The sequence below is a fragment of the Bubalus kerabau genome, chromosome 3, assembly GCF_029407905.1.
Source record: "Bubalus kerabau isolate K-KA32 ecotype Philippines breed swamp buffalo chromosome 3, PCC_UOA_SB_1v2, whole genome shotgun sequence".
Taxonomy (NCBI): Eukaryota; Metazoa; Chordata; class Mammalia; order Artiodactyla; family Bovidae; genus Bubalus; species Bubalus kerabau.
In genome coordinates, this window is record NC_073626.1 from 186900173 (window position 1) to 186922397 (window position 22225).

A 22225-nucleotide genomic window follows, 5' to 3' on the forward strand; every position below is an offset into this window, starting at 1 on the left:
AGATCCTCCATGGATGAGAAATGATATAGCTTCCCGGATGGCGCTAGTGGTAAAGAATTTGCCTGCCAATGCAGGAGACATAAGAACCAGGGATTTGATCCCTGGGTTGGGAAGATCCCTTGGAGAAGGAAATGGCAAGCCGCTCCAGTGTTCTTGCCTAGAGAAGCCCATGGACGGAGGAGTCCGGTGGGCCACAGTCTATAGGGCCACAAAGAGTCGGCCACAACTGAAGCAACTTAGCAGGCGTCTACAGGCTGCCTAGTATTGGTGGTTACAGCAATGCATGTGCGGAAGAAAGGATCGGAGAGTTCTCCCACCGCCTGCCTGGTCTCAGTGGAGAGTCCAGGAGCCCCAACTTCAGCCACAGGCAGGTAATGATGCCAAGTCCATAGGGCCATTTAGACGGGAAAAGGACGCCAAGCATTGTCCAGCATCCAGTCTGGCACATAGTAGGTGATCAACAAATGGAAAGACTGAAAGCAGGAGGAGAAGGGGACAACAGAGGATGAGATGCTTGGATGGCATCACTGACTCAATGGACATGAGTTTGACTAAACTCCGGGTGTTGGTGATGGACAGGGAGGCCTGGCCTGCTGCAGTCCATGGGGTCGCAAAGAGTCAGACACGAGTGAGCAACTGAACTGAACTGAACCAAGGGCAGTTCCTAAGATTATACCAAGAGTGATTCAGACAGACTGCCTGGGTTCAAGTCCTGTTGGAGACTTTTCTCAACCCCTAGGCAAGTTACTTAATTCCTCTGCACTTCTGAGGCCTCTTCTATAAAATGAGGGCAGTTATTGCATCGCCAGGGAGTGGCGAGGGTGCAGTGAGTCAATTCACATAAAGTACTTAGCAAAGCACCCCACTTTGCATATCAGTCTGTAACCACTGCTTCTGTCTGTTTCCCCTTCTCCTGAGGCCAAGCCAGGCTGGGGTGCTGGGAAGGGCCGCGATGGGTCACTCCGAGGAGAGGAGATGTCATGGGCCCAGGGGGTCAAAGGTCAGAGTCAGAAGTGGGGTTCTTGAGGCCCACCCAAGTTACATGTGAGGCCAGAAACAGCCTCTGCAGGAAGGAGGTGGGGATCCAGGAGCCAGGAGGGGCTGCAAGGAAGTGGGGACCCCTAGGATGTGGGGGGTGCTGCAGACCACGCTTGCCTTGGGGGTCCTCCCAGGGCTCGATGCGCAGCCTGAGGCCCCTCGAGGCACCCTGAGACAGCAGAGCCTCCCAGCGAGGACGAGAACACAGGCGTTGAAGGAATTTATTCACGAGAAAACTCAGGGTCCCTCGGGGAGACAGTCTACTGGTTACAAGCTCCAGAAGCTCTTGTCGGGTCAGCCGTGAGGGCCGGGGCTCCCCCTGGCAGGGGGCTGGGGGGGCGGCAGGGGCCCTGGGACAGAAGAGCGGATGCAGGCAGCTGTGGGTGCTGAGGGGGGCTCCTCCCTTCCCACCTGCCCGCCTCCCCCGGGGGGACCCCCGCCCCCTCTGGGGCTAAAGTGCAGCTGGGAGGCGGGGGCGGGGCCGGGCTGCTGGAGCACCTCGGGATCACGGGACGCCCCACGAGCCCTCGTGGCTCCTCTCCCTCACTTCTTGAGGCTCACCCCGAGTCCATGCCCCACCACATCCCTTCTGGGAACCCTCTGGGTAAGGGAGACCCCTCCCCAGCATCAGATGTGTAGACAGGGTTCCCCAAGAGGGTGAGGCTGGCTCCATCAACTTTGATGGGGCCTGGAGCATGTGGGGGGCACTGAGATCTGGGCGGGCGGGAGGGAGGCAGGGGGGAGGAAGGGGCGATGTCTGATGGAGAGGGTCATCCCCTCCCCCGCCCAGAAGGTCCCGCCACCCCCAGGGAAGCTGAGGAAGCCAGCGAGCCTGGCTCCCCGATCCAGGGCCAAGAGTCAGCGGGGGCCTGCCCAGGCCTGACTCCCAACCACGGGAGGGCCACCTCAGTGCCACCAGGAAATGCTGCTCTGGGGGCGGGGGGCGGTGGGCCTTGGCACAGTTTGGAATGCCTCGCCAACTCAGCAGCCTAGCCAGAGACTCCTCTCCCCCGCCAAACAAGGGCACACATCTCAGAGGCAGTCAGGAAGAGAGCTCCCCTCGCCCCAAACAAGAGCCCTGAAGATCTCCGCCCCTGCCCCCCACTCTGGAATATATTAAATTGTGCAGCTTGGCCCCAGCCCCACCCCCTTCAGATCTCCGTGGCAACCGGGAAGCATTCCAAGTCCAAGTCTGAATCCAAGTCCATCCAGTGCCAAAGGGGGTGCTTCAGCCTCTCCCCCCAACTCTTCCCCAGGAGGGCGAGACCCCCACATTCCACAGGGAGCGGGAGGGGAGGAAGACTCGGGGGCCTCAGTCCTCAGCCCCCTCTTCCTCGGCGTGGGGGGCCCCAGGGGGGTCCTCGGGCTCAGGGGCCTGCCCACCGGGATGGGGGTGGGGGTGGGTGCCGGGCTGGGCCCCCTGCGCGTCCTCGCCCTGCACGTAGACGCTCAGCCCCTCGTGGCTGGGCTCCTTGCCGCACGCCTGGCAGCTGCAGTGCAGAATCTTCTCCACCAGCTTGTCCACCCGGGGCACCTCCTCGTGGCCGGGACACTCCAAGGTCACCTGGGCAGGGCAGACAGAAGAGGAGCGGCGTTTCCAAGGGCCTGGGGCAGGCAGGGAGGCCCCAAGGGCAACCCGCATCACAGGACCAAGAAAAACCCGAGATCCCCGAAGCCTGAGCCCCCCAGGGCACCTGGGCACAGTCGGGGGAGACGAGGGGGTGAGTCCCTGCAGAAGCCTCCTGGCCTGTCTTCCCACATCCTGCCACCTTCCTCCCCAGCCCCAGGCAGCCAGGAGACCCCCGAACGGCCCGCCCTGCCTGAAACCGGCCCCCAGGGCTCCCACTGCCCTCGCCCAGAGCCCCTGACTCCTCACAGGCCGCCTGCCACAGACCCCCTGCCCCCGCCCTGGACCTTGCCCCCCTCCTGCCAGCTCCCTGCTGCCTCATCTGCCTGAGATTTTGCATGTGCCGTTCCCTCTGCCTGGGAGGGCCTCACCCACCCACCCTGCTCCCCGCTGCCCCAGACTTTGCCCACTTAGCTTCCCCTGAACCTCTGGATCTAAGCCCAGATACTGCTTCCTGGACGCAAAGGGCAGGTGCAAAAGCCCTGCGGTGACCGCAAGCCAAGTAGGTATGAGACCGAAGGCAGTGGGTTGGTGTCAGGCTCAAGCTGGTACAGAGGCGAGAGAGCCAGGAGGAAGCTTGGAGGACTGGTGAGCCAGAGCACGGCTTGTGGACGGGCCTTAGGGGCACGCGGAGCTCTGGGTCTCATTCTCTAACAGCGGGACGCCCCCGAGAGGATGTCAACAAGCGGCTGATGTCAGAAGCAAGCTTCAGAAAGAGCTCCTCTCCTGCAGATGCTGTCGTCAGACATGTGAACCCGCAGGCGGCAAGGACCATGCCAGTGCCCCCAGCAGCAGCCCCGAGCCCCACACCCGCGGGGCCCAGGCTCGGGGGAGGCCAGGCCGGCCGGGCTGTACTCACGATCTCCCACATGGACTGGGCTGGCATGCAGGAGTCACAGTGCACCAGGGACTCGGTCGACTGCGGGAAGGTGTTGGGGACGCTGTAGCTGAAGCACTGTCCCAGGCAGGCCCTGCGAGAGGAGACCGCTGTCCGTGTCGCTGCGGCGGCGTCAGGCGTGGGCAGCCCGTCCCTTCCTCCCCTCTGGGCCCCTGTGCAGACCCCGCCTAGCCACTGCCCCCACCCCAGGATCCCACCTGTTCTGGATGGACTTCGCCTCACAGCCGCTGTGGCCCACGATCTGGGTGATGTTCTTCGCCTCACACCAGGCGCTCTTATCCGGGAACAGGGCCAGCTTGTTGATAGGCGGAGGCGCAGCCAGGACCATGACGGGCAGGACAGCCCCCACCAGGACCCGCAGCATCATGCCCGTGGCCTCTGGAGCCCTAGGACTGAGCACAGACCGCAGGTGAGGCCGGCAGGGCCCAGGAGGCGGGTAGAGGGCGGCAGCAGTGGGGGTACAAGTGTGCCCGCCGAGCCCGACTCCCTGGGTTCAAGCCCTGTCTCTACTGCTTCCTAGCCAAGCACGACCTTGGACAAGTTATTTCTCCTGTAGGAACCTCAGACCTGGGGCTGCTAATACTGCGAGCATCAGATAGGTATCGTGGAGATTAAATAAGGTATTTTATGAAAAGCTCTGAGCAGAGAGACCAGCAGATAATACACACTGCATGTGTTAGTCATCTTTATAACTTGCTTTGTAGCTTTAAAGTAAGTTACTTTTCAGTCAGTTCGGTTCAGTCACTCAGTCGTGTCCAACTCTTTGCGACCCCATGGACCACAGCACGCCAGGCCTCCCTGTCCATCGCCAACTCCCAGAGTTTACTCAAACTCATGTCCATCGAGTCGATGATGCCATCCAACCATCTCATCCTCTGTCGTCCCCTTCTCCTCCTGCCCTCAATCTTTCCCAGCATCAGGGTCTTTTCAAATGAGTCAGATGTTCACAATCATGAGGCCAAAGTATTGGAGTTTCAGCTTCAGCATCAGTCCTTCCGATGAGCACCCAGGACTGCTATCCTTTAGGATGGACTGGCTGGATCTCCTTGCAGTCCAAGGGGCTCTCAAGAGCTACTTTTAAGCTTCATGTATTTATCTGGCTGCACCGGTCTGAGTTGGGGCATGCAGCAGCACGTGGGATCTAGTTCCTGACCGGGGACCAAACCCTGCCCACTGCATTAGGAGTGCAGAGGCCCAGCCACTGGGCCATCAGGGAAGTCCCGAGCAGATTACTTTTTATCTCTGGACCTCACTTTCTTCAACTAAAAAGGGGGGTGTTATGAAAGGTGGTGGTGATGCCGTGTGACAGTGGACTGTGGCTCGTACGAAACCCGGCTGTTTGCAAGCACCCGGCTGAGTCCTGAGCAGTCACTAGCTCCCTCCTCACTGCAGTGCTGTGGGTCGTCCAGGGCCACGTCTCCCGTCACCGTGGCTGTCAGCTTTCCGGCATCAGGAAAGCTAACCATCTCCGTGTCACTGTAAAATCTTGGGCCGCTTTGGCTGGCTGAACCTCGGGTTAAAAAAAAAAAAAAAAAAAAAAACCGACCTAGACTGTATTTCTCTTCTGGATGCTCCAAGTCCAGAGTCGACACGCACATCACAGCTCCATTCTACCCTCTGAGTCAAGCAAGAGACAATCCAAGCCAAGGGCCTGACTCTCTGAATTGCCTGGAGCGAGGCACCAAGGCGATAATAGAATCTGCCAGCAGAGGGCGCTGCAGGGCAGCGTGTGTGTCCGAAGGGCGGGCTCGGGGGGGGGGGGGAGGTTTTCCCAGTGTCCCCCAGCTCCATCCTCTGCAGGTTTCACCCCCACCCCCACTGCAAAAACCGTGGAGGAGGGAAGCTTCAGAGGCATTCGGAAATGCGGGCAATGCTTACAAGGCGGTCCTCTGGGGGCAGGACACTGGGGAAAGGGCACTGGACTGGGAGTCAGGCATCCACGTGTGCCATGAGACCCTGGACACTCCAGCCTCAAGGTCCCCACCTGTAAAATGACTGCCAATTTTCAAACCTGATAGCGCATCAGAATTCCCTGGGGACTCGTGGAGTGGAAGTTCCAGGGTGGGGTGTGCCTTTTTTTTTTTTTTTTTAACAAGATTCCATGGTGGTTCTGATACACAGGGTGGGCTTAAGAAGTGGTCTGGCTCAGTCAAACTGGGGTTCTGTGCCTCGGGACAGTCCCCAGAGGGGCCTGGGTGGGGCTGAACTGGGAGCAAGGGCCAAGTACGGTCCCATCGGCCCCACGGATGCCCGGTACTAGTCAGGCTAGCCAAGGGCTAGACACCTCCTTCAGAACCACCCTTACCCTTGGCCCACTTTCTGCTGAAAGGGGCAGTTACTTGGTGAAAAGCCGGGAAGTGAGAGGTGCTCAGGGATCTTGCTGGCTCCTGCAGGCTGACCCTCTGGGCGGGCTCCACGGAGCTTCCAGGGAGGGCCCCTGCAGGGCTGCGACCACCTCCACAGGGCTCTGAGCAAGTTCAGCTCAGATCCTGACCCCTAACCCTGCATGTGGTCCCTGGAAGCAGAGACAAGTCCCATCTCGCTGGATCCCAGTGCCCGGGGGACCCCTGCTCCCAGCCCAGCAGGGAGGGGTGCAGCAGGCAGAGCGGTGGGAGGCGAGTCCAGACAGTCTGCCCCATCCCAGGGGAGTCTGCGTCCTGACCCAGGCCCTCGCCCACACATTTCCGGTCTCACTCCCTAGACCGACAGCAAAGCCCATGTTTTCAGGGCAACCACAACCTAAGAAAATAGAATGGACGTGTTCCTAACTGGTGACCTAATTTTCCAACACCCTTAGCACCCAGGAGGCTCCGTCACCCCCACCAACTCCCTTTCCATCCCCAGGGACCTAGGCTCTGAGTCAGGGCCTGAGCCTAGCACGCTGGCGGAGGCCCACCTAAGGGGATCCCTGAGGCTCCCCCGGCAAGACCTCGGAGAGGTCCAGTGACTTTTGTCCAATGCCTGACCCCTGCAGGGCTCCTCAGCAAGGCCAGGTCAGGCGGGCAGGGAATGATGGTAGGCTCCTTTAGATAGGAGTGAAGCCTGGGAACAGAAGCCATGCGGATGTGAGCGCGGGGCTGGTTTGGGGCTGGAATGGGGAGATGCTGGAACTGGGGCTGGGGGCCAGGACCCCGCTAAGGGATTGAGATGGGCATGAGGTTCATAACAAGGTACAGCAGAAGTGGGATAACGATGCTTCAGGAGACCCGCCACCCTGGAGGGTGAGGACTGGTCCCTTGGGTCAGGTTGGAGCAGATGCCCAGAAGGCAGGAGAAACGCCGAGGAAGAAGCCGCCTCCCTTAGCTCCCCACCCCATCTCGGGCACAGCTGGGCCCACAATGGGGTGCTCCAACCCAGTCCACCAGGCCCGGCCTCTCCCCAAGCCCCGGCCCAGCCACGCTCGGCCTCCCTGAGCCAGCAGCCCTGAGCTCCAGCAGAAGCCTGGCCCGGGAGCCTCCTAAGCTCCAGCCCCAGGGCCCCCCCACCAGGAGCCGCGCAGGTCCAGCGGTACGGTTCACCTCTCTGCCCAGCGACCTCAGCCCCACGACAGGAGCGAAGCCCGGTCCTTGAAAACCACGGCCAGGATGCGATGAGAGCAGCCAGCAGGCACCTCACTCAGGATAGTGCCCTTCCCCTGGGGGCTGACAAGGAGGCTGGGCTGGGCCAGGAGACAGGGAGCCCGCCCTCCCACCCAGCCCCCAAGAACGCCTGCTGCCCCCCCCAACTTCGCGCTGGGGTCAGCTCTTGGCTAGCAGCTTTTTCCTTGGCTTGTGTTTTGTTTTTTTAAGCAGCAGCTCAGTTGTTTGGTTTGTTTTTTTTTTTTTTGATACAACCATGGGACCTTCCTTCCTGAAGACTTGAGAACCTCCCCCAGGGTCTCATCCCCTCCTCCTGCTCTGAGGCTCACACAACAAGTCATGGGTCGCCCAGAATGTCAGAGTGGGAAGGGGGTCCCCCAAGCCGACCCCCGTGCTTTGCAGAGGGGTGGTCCCAGGGCCCCCAACAGTCAGGCCGAGCAGTGTCCTTCCTCTATACCATGCAGTTCCCTGCAGTTGGACGCTGGTTTCCCAAGCACCGTCTAGGAGGGCAGAGAGGGCACTGAGGTTGGGGGCCCCCAGGGGTTCAGAGCCTGGAGGGGAGATTGAGGGAGGTGGGTGATGAGGAAGCAGCTGTTGAGAGCAGCAGTCAGACAGCTGGGGGGTGGGGGGACAGAGAGTCTCAATTCTGAACTGAACTCAGGAGTATAGCTACCAGAACAGTAAGGCCAGGAGGGGTTTGCGGGTATTAGCCCAGCACAGCCCCTCTTGCAGTTAGAGCTGCTCCTGGCTGTGGGCCAGGCGCTGTTCTAAGGCTTACAGCGAGTGAAGCCGCTCAGTCGTGTCCGACTCTTTGCGACACCATGGACTGTAGCCTACCAGGCTTCTCCATCCATGGAATTTTCCAGACAAGAGTACTGGAGTGGGTTACCATTTCCTTCTCCGGGGGAGCTTCCCAACCCAGGGGTCAAGCCCAGGTCTCCTGCATTGCAGGCAGACGCTTTACCATCTGAGCCACCAGGGAAGCCCTCTAAGGCTTATATATACACATATATATACACATATTCATTTATTCGGTTCTAGGAAATAGATACTGTGTTTTCCCCATTTTACAGATGAAGAAACCCAGGCACTGGGAGATTACGAGAGTCGCTCAAGCTGACTGACACAACCAGCGTTGACTAAAGCTGAGGTATGAAGCAGACAGCAGGATAACCCAGAAAGGTTCACGAAAGAGGAAGACGAGGAACGGTCTGCAACACGCAAGAAGCCAGGGCCCCCCTCCCGCCCCAGCAGCTGAGGCTGTGTTTCTTAGGCCGAGTGGCTCTCTGGGGTTCAGCCACAGCCAGGGCTGGAAGCTTGGCTGCCCCACAGGGCAGAGTTCAAATCCCACTCCGGACCCCCTGAAGATGAGCGTGTGGCCACGGTAGACCCCGGCTCCCTGGAGCTTCCAGCCTTCCTCGGAGCTGTTGGGGGGCCACAGTTAGGGCGTCCCCTCTCACCACCCCACCGTCCACTCCCAGATGCAAGCCCTCAGGATCTCCAGAGGCCTCACGCCAACCTCTGATACATCCGAGGCTGCCAGAAACACAGGGAGAGGTTCCCTGGGGGAGGGGAGGGGGCACAGGCTGCCACAGTAGCGTGGAAACTGAGGCACGGAGTAAGGAAGTGACAACCTGTGTCTCCCACTCGGGGACAAGGGCAGTGAAGACACACGGGGCTCCTGCCTTGGCAGCTTCCTGGGGAAGACGAGGTTGGGGCAGCAAGGACGCCGGCTTCCGAGTCAGGCCTGCTGGTCCTCACACCCTCCAGAACCCAGCATCTTCCCCAAGATGCTTACCAACAACTCAGGCATCCAGGGCCCAGCCCTGGATACGCCGACCCCACAGTTCAGACCAGGCACATGAGCCCAGTCCCACATGGAGCTGAGGCCCGGTCAGGTCAGGAGCCCCCCAACTCCCCAGGGAAGGGTCCCCAGAACAGCATGGCTGACAGCAGCCACCCACCCCTCTGCCCGGGCCTGGTGCCTGCAATCAACCCTTATATTCCCCAGAGGGACTCAGGTCTCAAGGAAGACCCCTGGCCCGCCGCTTCGCTGTAGGGCACCCAGCGCAGAGCAGAGTCAGCTTCACAAAACAAGTGACCATCACCCTCTCCATTTCCTCTCTTGGATAAATCTGAACATTCAGGGTCCTTAAGGCCAGGTAATCCAACACTGTATTGGTACGATGGTCCTCTCACTCCCAGACAGACACACACGCAGGGCCAGCAAAGCCTTCCTTAGAAGCAGGCAAGCCTTTCCCCAGCTCCAACTTCTGCTTTCTGGAACCTCCTCTGGAAACCTCTCCCACTTAAGGCTGGAAGTTCCTCCCTGTGGGCTCAGGTGACACCTGGATTCGCACAGAAGGCAAGTGGGGTTTGTGGGGACTTGTTTCTCCAATGGATCAAACCGGATGCCCCCAGTCTCTACCCCTCCCCGTTTCCTCCTCCCCCTGTGCCCCCCCCCACACACAGAAGGACAGGGTCTGGTCTCCTCCATTCACAGCTGAGGCTGCGACAGAGCCTGGTTCAACCCCTGGCTCACCCACTTGAACCTTTTTTATTTTTTTGTCTTGGTCACTGTGCAGCTTGTGGGACCTCGGTTCCCTGAACTGGGATGGAACCCAGGCCCCTGGCAATCAAAGCACCAAGCTCTAACCGCTGGACCACCAGAGAATTCCCTCACTTGGACCTTTCTGTGCCTCAGTTTCCTCATCTGCAAGATGGGGGCACCTCTTAGGGCAGCTATGAGAGTTAATCGGCAGAGTGCACGGAAATTTCGGGAGAGGGCGCCCGTCACAGGCGGTGCTCAGCAGATGTCCCTGGGAGCACCGGCCTGGAGTCACTCTGGGCTACTCACCCTCTCTGAACCCTGCCCACGCCCTTCTGCATCCTACGCGCCCCCCTTCTGCCTCCCTCCCCACCACCCGTCCCTCCTACTAGATCCCTAGCGGGTCCCAGAATATCTAAATCCAGGGCTGTGTCTGCCTTGAAGGAACTGAATTTAGGGGAAGAAACTCAAGCAGAGGAGACGACGGCTGGGCGAGGGTTTTCTGCTTGCCAGGGTGGGAGCTGAGAGCAAGATCCCGCTCAGACTCTAATCCTTGCGCCCTTGGCTGAAGGGCCGGGGTCCCCGAGAGACCAGCAACTCGGTGAAAACAGGCGGGGCCCGGCTGCCAGGCCGCGCACGCTGCGGGTGCGGAGGGCGTGGCGTTCCCGTCCGCGGCCCTGGGCTGGGTGACCAGCAAGGGCGAGGCAACCACCGCAGGTCCTGGAAGGAGTGCCTGCCGGGACTTCCTCGAATGGGGCCACTGAAGGGCTCAGACCCCCAGCCCTGATCTGCTCAGCAGGCCCTCTCTGGGGTCCGGGAGAGAATCGGACCCAAGCTCATCCTCTGCCTCACTGTGAGTGCCTGGGGGCAGGACAGGACAGCGGTTAGGGACCAGACCACTGGTCGCTGGTTTCACCTGCCCCAGCCTCCCATTTGGTCCCGTGAAATGGGAAGCAGGGCCTGGCAGAGCCTATCTTAGCAGATGGTCTCAAGAGGAGTCCAGCTCCAGCACGCTGCTTAGAGCCGCTGTGACTCCATGACCCCCGGCAGCGCAGCGTGGCTTCCTTCCTACCGTCCTCGCTGGCAGAGCACATACGAAACCCCACCTCCGGGGTTGGGGAAGGCGGGGGGGCACGAAGGGCCAGGCCCAGGCCCAGGAGGCCTGCCTGCCGCCGGGCAGCTCCACCTCCCTGGATACGCCCCCACCCCAACCCAGACCACGGCCCTCCTGCCCGCAGACCCTCCTGGCCACAAACTGTCTCCAAAACAAATCGATGCTAATGAGCGGCTGCAGGGCCCGCCTAGACATCTGCTCGGCAGAAGTCCCACTGCAGCGGGTACCGGCGTCCCCGCCCGCCCCGCCGCCTGCGACCCCAGGAGCTGGGGGTGGGGAGAAGGCGCTAACTCACTTGGAAATTTCACTTTAAAAGGATGAAGATAGCTCCGCAGGCAAACGCACATCCTCCCGGCCCCCTCCTCCAGCACACAGGCCCAGCAGAAGGAGGTCCAGTTTAGGGGGTGCGGGGGGGGGGGTCACCGATGCTCCAGCCTCTCCTTTCCTTTGGCCCCAACTACGGGCAAACCACACCCAAGCAGCAGCCCCAGCATCTGGAGGAGTTTCAGGAGGCCGGTGGTTGCCACAGTAACAAAGGGTGAGGGGCTCCTTGTTGACAAATTGCTTCCCCACCCCCACTCCCCCGGCCAGCAGCCCAGCCTTTGGCCTCCGGCCCTGACCTCTGTTTTCCTGGGGTTCCCGGAGTTACAGGCTGCTGTCCTCCAGCTGGGTGAGGACCTCGGAAACGCTGAAAATGTGCCCTTGTCCCCGGGTACCGGCCACCACCACCCCCCCACCCCGCCCTCCGCCCCGCGCCCCGGGCCACGCCGAGGCGGCCAGCTGCCCCCTCTGCTGCGTCTTGTAAAAGATCCGAACCGCCCCGCCCAGGCAGCGGGGCGGGCAGGTGGCCGGCAGCACGGCCCAGTTGTCCAGGCCGCCTCTCGGGGGTGGAACTCAAGGAAACTGAGCCCCCGGGAACGCCGACTCCCCTGCCCCTGACTCAATTCCAGGGGGACGACCCCCCAGCCCGGCCCCGGGGGGCAGGCAGAAGGCAGGGGGAGGCTTTCGCTCCTTTTCCCGGGTCTAGGAAACTGTTCCCGGACTCCGCTGGGGGCCCCGGGCCTCCGATCCGGTGGGGGGAATGTCTGAATTCGAGGGTGGGGGGCACCAGGGAGACGCACAGACAGGGGGAGACAGAAAGAGCGAGCGAGAGACTCCAACAGCGGGGCAGGCGAAGGGCGGGGGGCAGACAGAAAGGCAGGCACCAGCCCAGGGAAACGGGCAACGGGCAGAAGGGGAGAAAAAGAGAGAAGGGGCAGATCCGGAGGGCGAGGGGAACGGAAATCGAAAGACGGGGACAGCCAGACGGGAAGACAGACGCCCGGAGACAGAAGGGAGGCAGCAACGTCCCGGAGAGAAGAGGCTCGCGGCGCGGCGAGGCCCCGGGACGGAGCCGGGGGACGCGCGGGCCCGGCGGCCGAGCTCCGGGCGCTGCCCCGGCGCCCGCGCGGGCCGACCCGGCCCTCCACCCGCCGCCCGGCTTCCTCTCGGCCGCGCACCGCCTCGCTCGGCCGCGGATCTCCGACCAAGCGATGGAAAACCCAGGCGAGTCGGGGGGACCGGCTCGGGGCGGCCGGGGCGCTCCGTAGCGATCCCGCGCCGCGCCCGCGTCCCCCCCCCCCCCCCCCGGCCCCGGCGTCTCATAGCCGCCTGGGGCTCCCGGGGCTCCGCGGCGGCGCCTCCGCACGCTGCCCGGGGGCGCGCGGCGCTGCGCCCGCGGCCGAAGCCTCTGGAAGCCGGGCGCTCGCGCGCCGGCCCGGGCGGGACTTACCGCGCGCGGCGGAGGGGAGCGCGGCGCGCCCGCCGGTTCCTGCGGGGCTGTCTGCGGGCCGCGGCGGGCGGACGCGGAGCCCCCGGGGGGCTCGGGGAGGCGGCCGGCAGGGCTGGCGGCGGCCCCGCGAGGCTAGGCTGGGCTGCGCTAGCGCCGTCTGCGGCCCCGGGCGGGCGCGCGGTGCGGGGGAGCGGCGAGCCGAGCGGCTCCGACGTCAGGGGTGTCTCCGCTCCAAATAGGGAGCGAGGGCGGGCGCCGCGGAGGGAGGGACGCGAGAAAGAAAGAGCGGGCGGGCGCCGGGGCCGCGCCCCTCCCGGCGCGCAGGAGGGGGCGCCTCGGCCGCCCGCGCCCCGGCCCCCTCTCCCCCCGCCGCCCTCGAGCCCCGGGCCGGGGTCGGACGCTGTCCGACGGCGCGGCGGAGCTACCGGGGGGCGCCCCAGAGGCGGGGCCGAGAGCCCGGCGCCCCCCGATCGTTCCTTTAGAGCACCCTCCGCCGGATTTCTCCGCGCTCGGACTGCTCTCCGCCTCCCTTTCCCCGAGCCCGGGGCCACCGGGCCGCGCCGGGCCTCCGGGTGACAAAGATGGAGGGGCGCTCCTTTTTCTGGGAAGCAAGCGCTGCTGCTTTGCTCCGAGGGCGTGGCGCCCCAGCCCCGTGAGCCGCGCGCCCAGCCCGACCCGCTCCCGGCTGCGCGACCGGGGCCGGTCTGAGCTCTTTCGATTCCGGTGGCACCCGACCTCCGCCAGGCCTTGCCTCAGCTCCAGACACTTGGCTTACGTGTGCAGAGAAGGGTCTGAGAGTCCCGAGGAGGCCCATTCCGAACGCCAGCAAGTGGACGCACTTCCCTGGCTCCTGGGATGAGCACAGCGTCAGCTCCTGGGGGAGGAGAGGTACCCAATGCATCAGGCTACACCTGGGCACTCGGGCGCGTTTCCGTCGTGCCCTCATTGTTATGTTCGCCAATAAAGTGGGGGAAAAAATAGCTTTGTTGCTGAAAAGTAGTAGCTCAGGACACAGATCCAGTTGCAGGGCTTTGCGTTCTTTTGCAGTGGTTGGTGAGGGTGCGTTTCACCGTAGCCTGGCTGGAAGCTCCCAGATGGAAGCCGCCCAGCTCACTCGATGTCACAGGTTGCTGAGCATGCTGGTGGCTTCCAGTGGGCTGCTGCTAGCTCCGTGGTGCAGGCTGGCCTGTCCGCCTCTCCAAACCGGGCACTGCCTCTTCATGCCTCCAAGCTCTTGCTTATGCTGTTTGCTCTGCCTGGGCTTCCCTCCCCCTCCTTTCATCTCCTAGTGAAGACACTCTTCAAGACCCAGATTGGAAAGCCTTCCCGAGACCCAAGGAGCATAAACCCCTCCCTCCTCTGGTGTGATCCTGGAGCACAGGATACACACCTCTGTTCCTGGTAATTTCCCTCTAGACCAGCTGAGTAGATCTCTTTCCTCTACTTGACCTTGGGCTCCTTGAAGGCAGGGATCACCTATGTTAGTGTTCCCAGGGCTTGGCGAACAGGGATACAATGTATCTGCCTGAATTAAGGAAATGTTATCCCCCATGAGTGTTCCCCGGAGGATCTCTGTAGTAGCACCGGTAACAACTCAGGCATATTGAGCACCTTCCTATACAAATGCCTGGGCCCCTTCTAAGCACTTTCCCCCCACACAATAAATCTATGAAATAAACACTATTGTCCCCATTTCATCAGTGAAAAGAACCAAGACCAAGAGAGAGGTTACGAGACTGGCTTAAAGTCACTCGGTAAAGGCAATGCCAGTGACCTTCTGTTGGAGGAACACATCTCACGGGTTCTAGCCTAATCGCCTGGTACCCAGTAGGCACTCAGGAAACTCTGACCTTTGTGCTCACCACTGCCACTCTCAATGTGGACCCCTGGTGGGGCAGGGACTGGATGTCTACACTTTGTAAGTGAAAGTGTTAGTCGCTCAGTCATGTCTGACTTTGCGACGCCATGGACTGTAGCCCACCAGGCTCCCCTGTCCATGGGATTCTCCAGGCAAGAATACCGGAGTGGGTAGCCATTCCCTTCTCCAGGGGATCTTCCCAACCCAAGGATCGAACCTGGGTCTCCTGCATTACAGGTAGATTCTTTACCATCTGAGCCACCAGGGAAGCGCACTTTGTAAGAATCCACTGCAGGAAGCAAACTGGGTAGCCTAATGAGTTTGTCAAATCATACAGAGAGCCCTTGACAGTTCAGCCACCCAACCATCTAGTCAAGGACATGGGGTTTGAGATTAGGTAGCATTCGTCTGGTAAAGACTGGCAAATTACAGGAGGGCTACTGCCGGAATCCAGCTCCAGCAGCCAGGGATTCAACCTGAAGGGAGTTACAGGGTACCCTGTGAACACAGGGTCAAGAAGGCGACTTGCTAATACTGTCAACAGCTATCACTATGTGCCAGGCATCATGCTAAGCACCACACCTGCTTTACTGTATGGAATCCTGACCACAATCCTACTATTATTCCCATTTTACAGATGAGAAAAATCAAGGCATCAAAAGCTTAGTTACAAAAAAGAAAGAAAGAAACCCTAGTTATCCTCCCAAGATCACACCACTAGTGATGGACAAAGTCCAGACTTGAACCCAGACCCATCAACCCCAAAGCCCATGCTCCTCTGTCCACCGCCCCCTCCTGACTGCCTCGGGCACCGCTAAGACCCAGGGTGGTGGGCCCCAGTGGGAAAGGCAGAACCTGTCACGTCAGAGTCTCCAAGCGCACGGAGATGCACCTGGTTGGCAGCCGCATGCCAGTTGCCTCAACAGGCCTGGCTGGCACCGGGCACGGGCCTGCAGCCAGAGCCTGCTGGCCCTGGGCCAGTCTCTTGGGGCCAAGGTAATGCGGGGCCCAGCTCTGGGGTAGAGGGCTGAAAGCCTCTCTCCCCAGCTCATTAGCAGACATCTGGGCTCAGGAAAATGACCGACCTGGAATGTGACTGGGCCACGGGGAGCTGCTCCCCTCCCGGAGTCCCGGGAATGTGAGCTCCCTCCCACAGGGCACGGGCTTGGGCCAGCTGTTTCCTCTAATCCCGTCAGCCTGGCCTCGACAGGGGTCCAAAGCCCTGCACTCTCCCGGAGAAAGAGGGAGAGCGAGCCAGAGCCCTCCTTCCCAGGCCGGCCCGCTGACTCAGAAGGTTGGTACCGGGGCCTGAGAGAGCCATAGTCCTTCCATCTCCTGCAAGATAAAGACCAAGGGTGTCCGCGTGTCCAAGTGTGTGGGTGGGAGGGGCCGTGGAGGAATCGTCATGGAAGGTCCTAGAGGCTTCCTGCTTGGGTTTGCATCCTTGCTCCATCACCCAGCAGCTCTGCAAGTTGCTTCCTGTCCGGGCCTCGATTTCCTTCCCTGCAACACGCAGCTGGTAACGGCGTATCCTCTACAGAGCTGCTGGGACTCACTGATGTATTTAGCAAATACTTATGGTGCCGACTATGTGCCAGACAGGCACAGAGGTGCCAGGGCCACAACAACGGGCTGGACCAATAAGGTCGCAGGGCTCAGGAAGCTTCAATTCTGCCACGGGGAGCCAGAGCGGGTACGCATAAGCAGAATGGGTTTCTCATAATCCAGCTGTTACAGAGGAAATAATCAAGCCAGGGCGAGGGATGAGACTCAGAAGACATGGCAAAGAGGCGACGTTTGAGGTAGATTATGATGAGAAGGAGCCGGGACTCAAGGAGATAAATGGATACAAAGTACTCGGCATGGTTCCTGGAAAATAGCACACGCCCCAGAAAATGAAAGCTATTTTAGGGAGGTTTGTGCAGGGAGTCAGAGTCCCTGGATCAAACCCAGGCTGCAGCGCCAAGCTTTCTCTCACCTCACCCAGGGAACGCGTGCCCTGAGCCTCAGTTTCCTCATCTGCAAAACAGGAGTTTTAATAGTGCCCAAGTGCACGTTGACAGGGAGAATTTGCTGAGGGATGTGTATGTGGAGCCCGGAGCCTGGCCCCAGCTGGCCTGGAGGAAGGGAAAGCTGCTAGAGTCGCATTATCCCTTCCCACAGAGGCAGAGGACGTGCCGAGTTTCCCTGGGCGAGTCGGCAGCAGATCTGGCCTGCAGGCTCTGGCCTGCTCCTCCTCGTCGTTGGGGGTTCCGGAGGACTCTGGGCCCTGCTGTGGGCTCACAGAAAGCGGAAGGGCATGATAGACGCCCTCTGGGGTCTGCCCCTGGAAAGCTGCTAGGGGCGTGGGAGGTGTGGACCCAGCCCTGGATGAGTGCAGAAATGCGGGGAGCGGGGCCCCGTGGGAGGATGTCAGATGCCCTTTGTAGGTAAGTTGGGAAACCGAAACTCAACAGGAGGTGCCGAGGGCTAAGAAAGGGGAGATGAGAAAAGAGGAGGATCCGAGAGGAGACCTCAGTTTTGGGAATTTCAAAGTGGAAATGGAAACTCACGTCAGTCTGACTCCAGGGAAGGCCCCTTTTCCACTCCAGTGGTGGTTACGGCTGTGTCCTCATCGTAATAATGAGGACACCGATGCCACCAGGAGTGTGGCCTAAATGCCAGCACCGGGGTGGCGGGGGTGACTCCCAACCTCTCACTTTGCTGCTTGTTTGCTTCCTCCACCACCATACCCCCAGGCTCCCTCAGCTGGGGTTCCCGGACCCCTGGGGAACTGCCCCCACCCCACCCCTACCCCCACCGCCAACCTCCAACTGACAGCCCCAGAGCCAGGCTGTCCAGAAAGGGCCTCGTGCCTGGGATCCTCCGCCCTGCCGCTGTGGTCAGCGCAGAGAACCGGGCTGGGGTGCTGGGCAGTGTTAGGCAAGTCCATTCTTTTATAAAGTTCCTTCTCCATTCTTCCATTTCTCAGCTTCCAGCTGCCCACACATATCCACAGAGAGTAGAAGAAATTTTCTCTCTCCTCGAGAGTTGGTCCTTCTGTGAGTATTTAACATCCCACAGAACAGTTGTTTTGGTTTTTTTTCCCCTCAAGGTTTTTGTGCTCCAGATAAATTCACTGAAGAATCCTCCTGCTTAGGAACACGGATACTGGAGAAAGAGAAGGCGCAAAAGACCATCACGTGGGCATCTGTGCAGCCCCACTGCCAGGGACCCGGCTTCTGCCCACACCCGCAGACCAGCACAAAACGCCAGCAGCCAAGTGTGTTCCCCAAGAGCCTGTCTTCCTGGCCAGGCCAGTCGAGTCCTATCTCTCCAGAGTCTGAACTGGGAGGCTCGGGGACTGGGCTGGTGAGCTGAATTGTGTTAGGGACAGGATTCTAGAGAACGCTGCCTGCTGAAGGAGCTGACGAGGGCTTGGTTCTCACCCCTCAAGATTCCCCTTCCTTGGACTCTCTGAACTTCTCCAGTGTCTTACAATCTTAAGCTGATTTGAAGGAGTTTGGTATTTATGTCCTTAAAAGTCTTGATTAAAACAATATATAAAAGGGTTTGGTCCTTAGAAGAAAAGCTATGACCCACCTAGACAGCATATTAAAAAGCAGAGACATTACTTTGCCAACAAAGGTCCGTCTAGTCAAGGCTATGGTTTTTCCAGTAGTCACATATGGATGTGAGAGTTGGACTGTGAAGAAAGCTGAGCACCGAAGAATTGATGCTTTTGAACTATGGTGTTGGAGAAGACTCTTGAGAGTCCCTTGGACTGCAAGGAGATCCAACCAGTCCATCCTAAAGGAAATCAGACCTGAATATTCATTGGAAGGACTGATGTTGAAGCTCCAGTACTTTGGCCACCTGATGCGAAGAACTGACTCACTGGAAAAGACCCTGATGCTGGGAAAGATTGAAGGTGGGAGGAGAAGGGGTCGACAGAGGATGAGATGGTTGGATTGCATCACCGACTCGATGGACATGAGTTTGAGCAAGCTCTGGGAGTTGGTGATGGACAGGGAGGCCTGACGTGCTGCAGTCCATGGGGTCACAAAGAGTCAGACACAACTGAGCGACTGAACTGAACTGATACATATTATTACACATATATATATATTTGACCACCTACTAAGTGTCTAATACAGCACCAGGAACTGGAGACAGAGTAAAGCATAAGCCTGCCCTGGAAGGAAGACGGGCAGACACACAGAGCTTGGAAGTAGAGGGCAGAGGAAAAGTTCTTTGACAAGGAAGCTGCCCCGCACGAGGCCAGAAGGTTCAGAGGAGGCGGTGGCGTCAGGGGGCTGGTCTGCCTGGGAAAGACTTGGTGGAGGAGTGAGCTTATACAAGGGCTTCGAGGCATGAGCAGGACCTGGGCCGATTGAGAAAGTTCACACTCAGAAGGAAAGCACCTGGAAAGACTGATCTGCCCTGGATAAACACGAGACCCTCAGACCTCCAGAGCACCCCAGCAGAGGCCACTAACACACACTTTCTGGACTAGCCCAGAAACAGCCTCAGGATGCTTTTTCTTTTCTTTAAATATTTGTGTATCTGGCCATGTCAGGCCTTCGCTGAGGCACCCAGCATCTCCAGCTGTGGCATGTGGGATCTAGTTCCCTGACCAGGGATTGAACCTCGATCCCCTGCATGGGAAGTGCGGAGTCTTAGCCACTGGACCACCAGGGAAGTCCCAGCCTCAGAATCCTTCTTAACATAGCTCCTCTAGGAAGTCACCAAAAGGGATACTGATGGCTTGTGAAATAAATGTATTTTGTTTGAATGCATTTGTCACTCCTAGGAAAAATGTGTTTCAGGAATAGATAACAAGCGCGACTGAAATAGAGGTAATAGACTAACATTCAGTTTTTCAATGAATATTCGTTGAGTGCCTACTATGTGCCAGGCTCTATTCAGGTACTAAGCATGTGGCGGTTAGAAAAAAGAAAAAAACAAAAACCCTCCAAGCAAACAAACAAAACAAAATCGCTCCAAAACGGTAAAGATATCTGCCCTCAGGGAGCTTGCATTTTGGTGGGAGGAGACAGACAACCAACAAAATACGGAGGTCAAGATACAATCTGTGGGGTTGTGATAAAGGCCAGAGAGGAAAAGCGGAGAAGTGGGGTGGGGGCGGGGTCGGGGGGAGGGAGAGTTACACAAACCAGAGCAGTCTGGGGGGACCTCCCTGAGGAGGACCTGCTGAATAAAGCCCGGAAGGAGATGAGGCGGGTGAGTTGTGGGGACCCTGGGGGAAGAGCGGGAACAACCAGTGTGCTCACACACAGCGGGGACAGAAAGACTGCACAGAAAAACAGGGAGCCGGTGGACTGGCAGGTGAGGCTGGCACCAGGAGGGTGGCATCGGAAAGGGTCCCAGAGTCCATTTTGCTGACTCTGGCTTTTTATCCCAGTGCGGTGAAGACACCGGAAGGCTGTGAGTGGAGGACAGACATAATCCAGTTTAGCACTCACGCTGCCAGGTGGAGAATGGATGCAAAGGGGGCAACAGTAATAATACAGTCTCAGACGACTCTCCACCAAGCACTGAGCGAAAGGAGCTTTGTACGTTCCCGTGGTAACTTTTGAGACAGGCATCAGCAAGATTGCTCCCATTTACAGACAAGGAGACTGAGGCATGTGCGTGCTCAGTCGCTGCAGTCGTGTCTGACTCTGTGTGACCCTGTGGACTGTGGTCCACCAGGCTCTTCTGCCCATGGGATTCTCCAGGCAAGAGTACAGGAGTGGGTTGCCGTGCCCTCCTCCAGGGGACCTTCCCGACCCAGGGATCGAACTGCGTCTTTTATGTCTCCTGCATTGCCAGGTGGATTCTACATGGTGAAGGACCGTCAATGCTAGGCTAAGAAATGTGGAACGATATTTTGCTCATCATTGGGAATCCACTGGAAACTTGTGAACAGGGAACAACATGCATTAGACTGAGTCAGGACTGACAGGAGGGGAAGAGGCTGAAGGCCGGCAGGCCCCTGGAAGCGTGGGCAGAGATCCTGGCAGGATGAGAACCATTCCCCGAGGGCCCCCTTCCTCAGCTGAACCGAGGCTTTACAGATCACAGATCTGGGCCAAAAAGAAGCATGGCTGCCTTCTGGGGCCAAGGGGAGGAGTCAAGAAACCTTAGATGTGGACACTGATGGACATGTTCTGTGTCTCACCTTCTGTGGCTCTCCCTCCTGCTCTTTAAGAACGTGTCTGTATAGGTTAAGGGAAGATCTATAATTACCTCACTACTCCTTGATAAGAGGACTTTTCCTGGTTAAAAAAAAGAAAGCAGAACTTGCGTTTTATCCATGAAGTCCACTATGGAGAGAAAAGTGAAAGTCAAAGTCGCTCAGTTGTGTCCAGGTCTTTGCAACTCCTTGGACTATACAGTCCATGGGATTTTCCAGGCCAGGATACTGGAGTGGGGAGCCTTTCCCTTCTCCAAGGGATCTTCCCAACCCAGATCTCCCGCATTGCAGGCGGATTCTTAACCAGCTGAGCCCCCAGGGAGCCCTCCGTGGAGAAGAGGGAGTCAAGTCTGGACCAGCGGTGGGCCTTCTAGTTTCTGTGAGAGTCTGTCAGGCACTATCACAATGGCCAGACCTCCAGGTTAAAGGGGGGTGATCCTTTTGATCATAATTTGTTACACAATTGATTATATAAGAGAATCTCATTTCGCTATTTCACTTTTCTCCTCAGTAACAGAATGCCTGACCTCACATGCACACTGTGTGACAGGCAGGGGCCGTGACTGTCTCACAAGGAGGCCCAGAGCGATCACGTGGCTTGCTCATGATTACACAGCGACCCAGGGAGGCAGCTCGGGTGAGAACAGAGGACGCTCTGTGGTCAGAATTTGGGGAAGCCTTTCTTCCAATTGCAAGTCACTGACCCGTGGAAATGGCCACTGGGCCACCCACTTAAAAAGCCAGTTAATTTAGGGGTTTTAAGAATATGGGAAACATTAAACGCAACTTCCTAACTGAAACATACTAAGGACGAAACTATTCCATAAATATAGTGATAATGAAAACGTACTCTAGGTCTTGATAGACAAGCAACAGACAAGATATGGACACGCAGAGAATGACAGATGCTGGAAGACGTGCAGACAGAGACCAGAAGAGGCAGGAGACCACGCACACGCCTGCCCCCCAGCTCCACCTGCCGAGACGCCAGAAGCAGCGGCACAGCAACCGCAACGAGCGCGCTCGCCGGTCCTGCTTCCAACCATCGCTCTCCTCTAGAAGGAATGAGGGCTGCCACAGAAATGGCCGGCTCCTCGGCTGGGGTCAAGCAAATGAGAGAGGAGTCTGGGCTACCTCATACTTAAAGAATGGACTAGATGCCAAAAGATAAAGGCCCCAGATTGAAAGAGCTCCCATTAGACAAATCTGGACAACCTGAATAACAAATATTGACAGTAATGGATTCTAATAATCAATTTAATGAGGACCCACAAGTCCACACTGATATAAACTGATGATCAAATACATGAGGGAGAAGGGAAAGTTCTTTCCTCGGAGAATGTCAAATAATAAGGAATAGTGACTTTAGGAAACCATCAATGGATGCTAAAATTGATCGTTTGATAAGGAACAGCTTCAAAAGTATCTCCTCACAACTTATTTATAAATTACCAAAGAGAAAAATAATAGATTTACAGGGAAGAAACCAGGCGAACACCACTTTAACCGAGTGCCCAAAGTTCACGTCACCGATGTTAAGACGAACGTACAGCAGGTGCCTCCTGGTGAGACGCACTGAAAAGGGGTCAGCGCTGGGACTGCAAGCCTGCGTGTG

The 22225-nt window shown here is 58.5% G+C and overlaps 1 protein-coding gene across 3 annotated transcripts; it reads right to left on the bottom strand.

Annotated features, from left to right (window-relative positions):
• Nucleotides 1-907: 907 nt before the first annotated feature.
• Nucleotides 908-12791, bottom strand: NBL1 (NBL1, DAN family BMP antagonist). 3 transcript variants are annotated; one of them, XM_055574289.1, is made up of 4 exons: nucleotides 10902-11392; nucleotides 3761-3941; nucleotides 3525-3636; nucleotides 908-2602 (listed from the first exon to the last, which is right to left on the bottom strand). In XM_055574289.1, exons 1-4 carry the CDS (start codon nucleotides 10996-10998, stop codon nucleotides 2351-2353), a joined length of 642 nt encoding a protein of 213 aa, XP_055430264.1. In that variant the 5' UTR covers nucleotides 10999-11392; the 3' UTR covers nucleotides 908-2350. The 3 variants fall into 3 exon arrangements, with proteins under 3 accessions (XP_055430264.1, XP_055430263.1, XP_055430262.1); XM_055574288.1 differs by lacking the exon at nucleotides 10902-11392 and adding an exon at nucleotides 11424-11444 and having other exon boundaries at nucleotides 941-2602; nucleotides 3761-3955; XM_055574287.1 differs by lacking the exon at nucleotides 10902-11392 and adding an exon at nucleotides 12575-12791 and having other exon boundaries at nucleotides 963-2602; nucleotides 3761-3955.
• Nucleotides 12792-22225: the final 9434 nt, after the last annotated feature.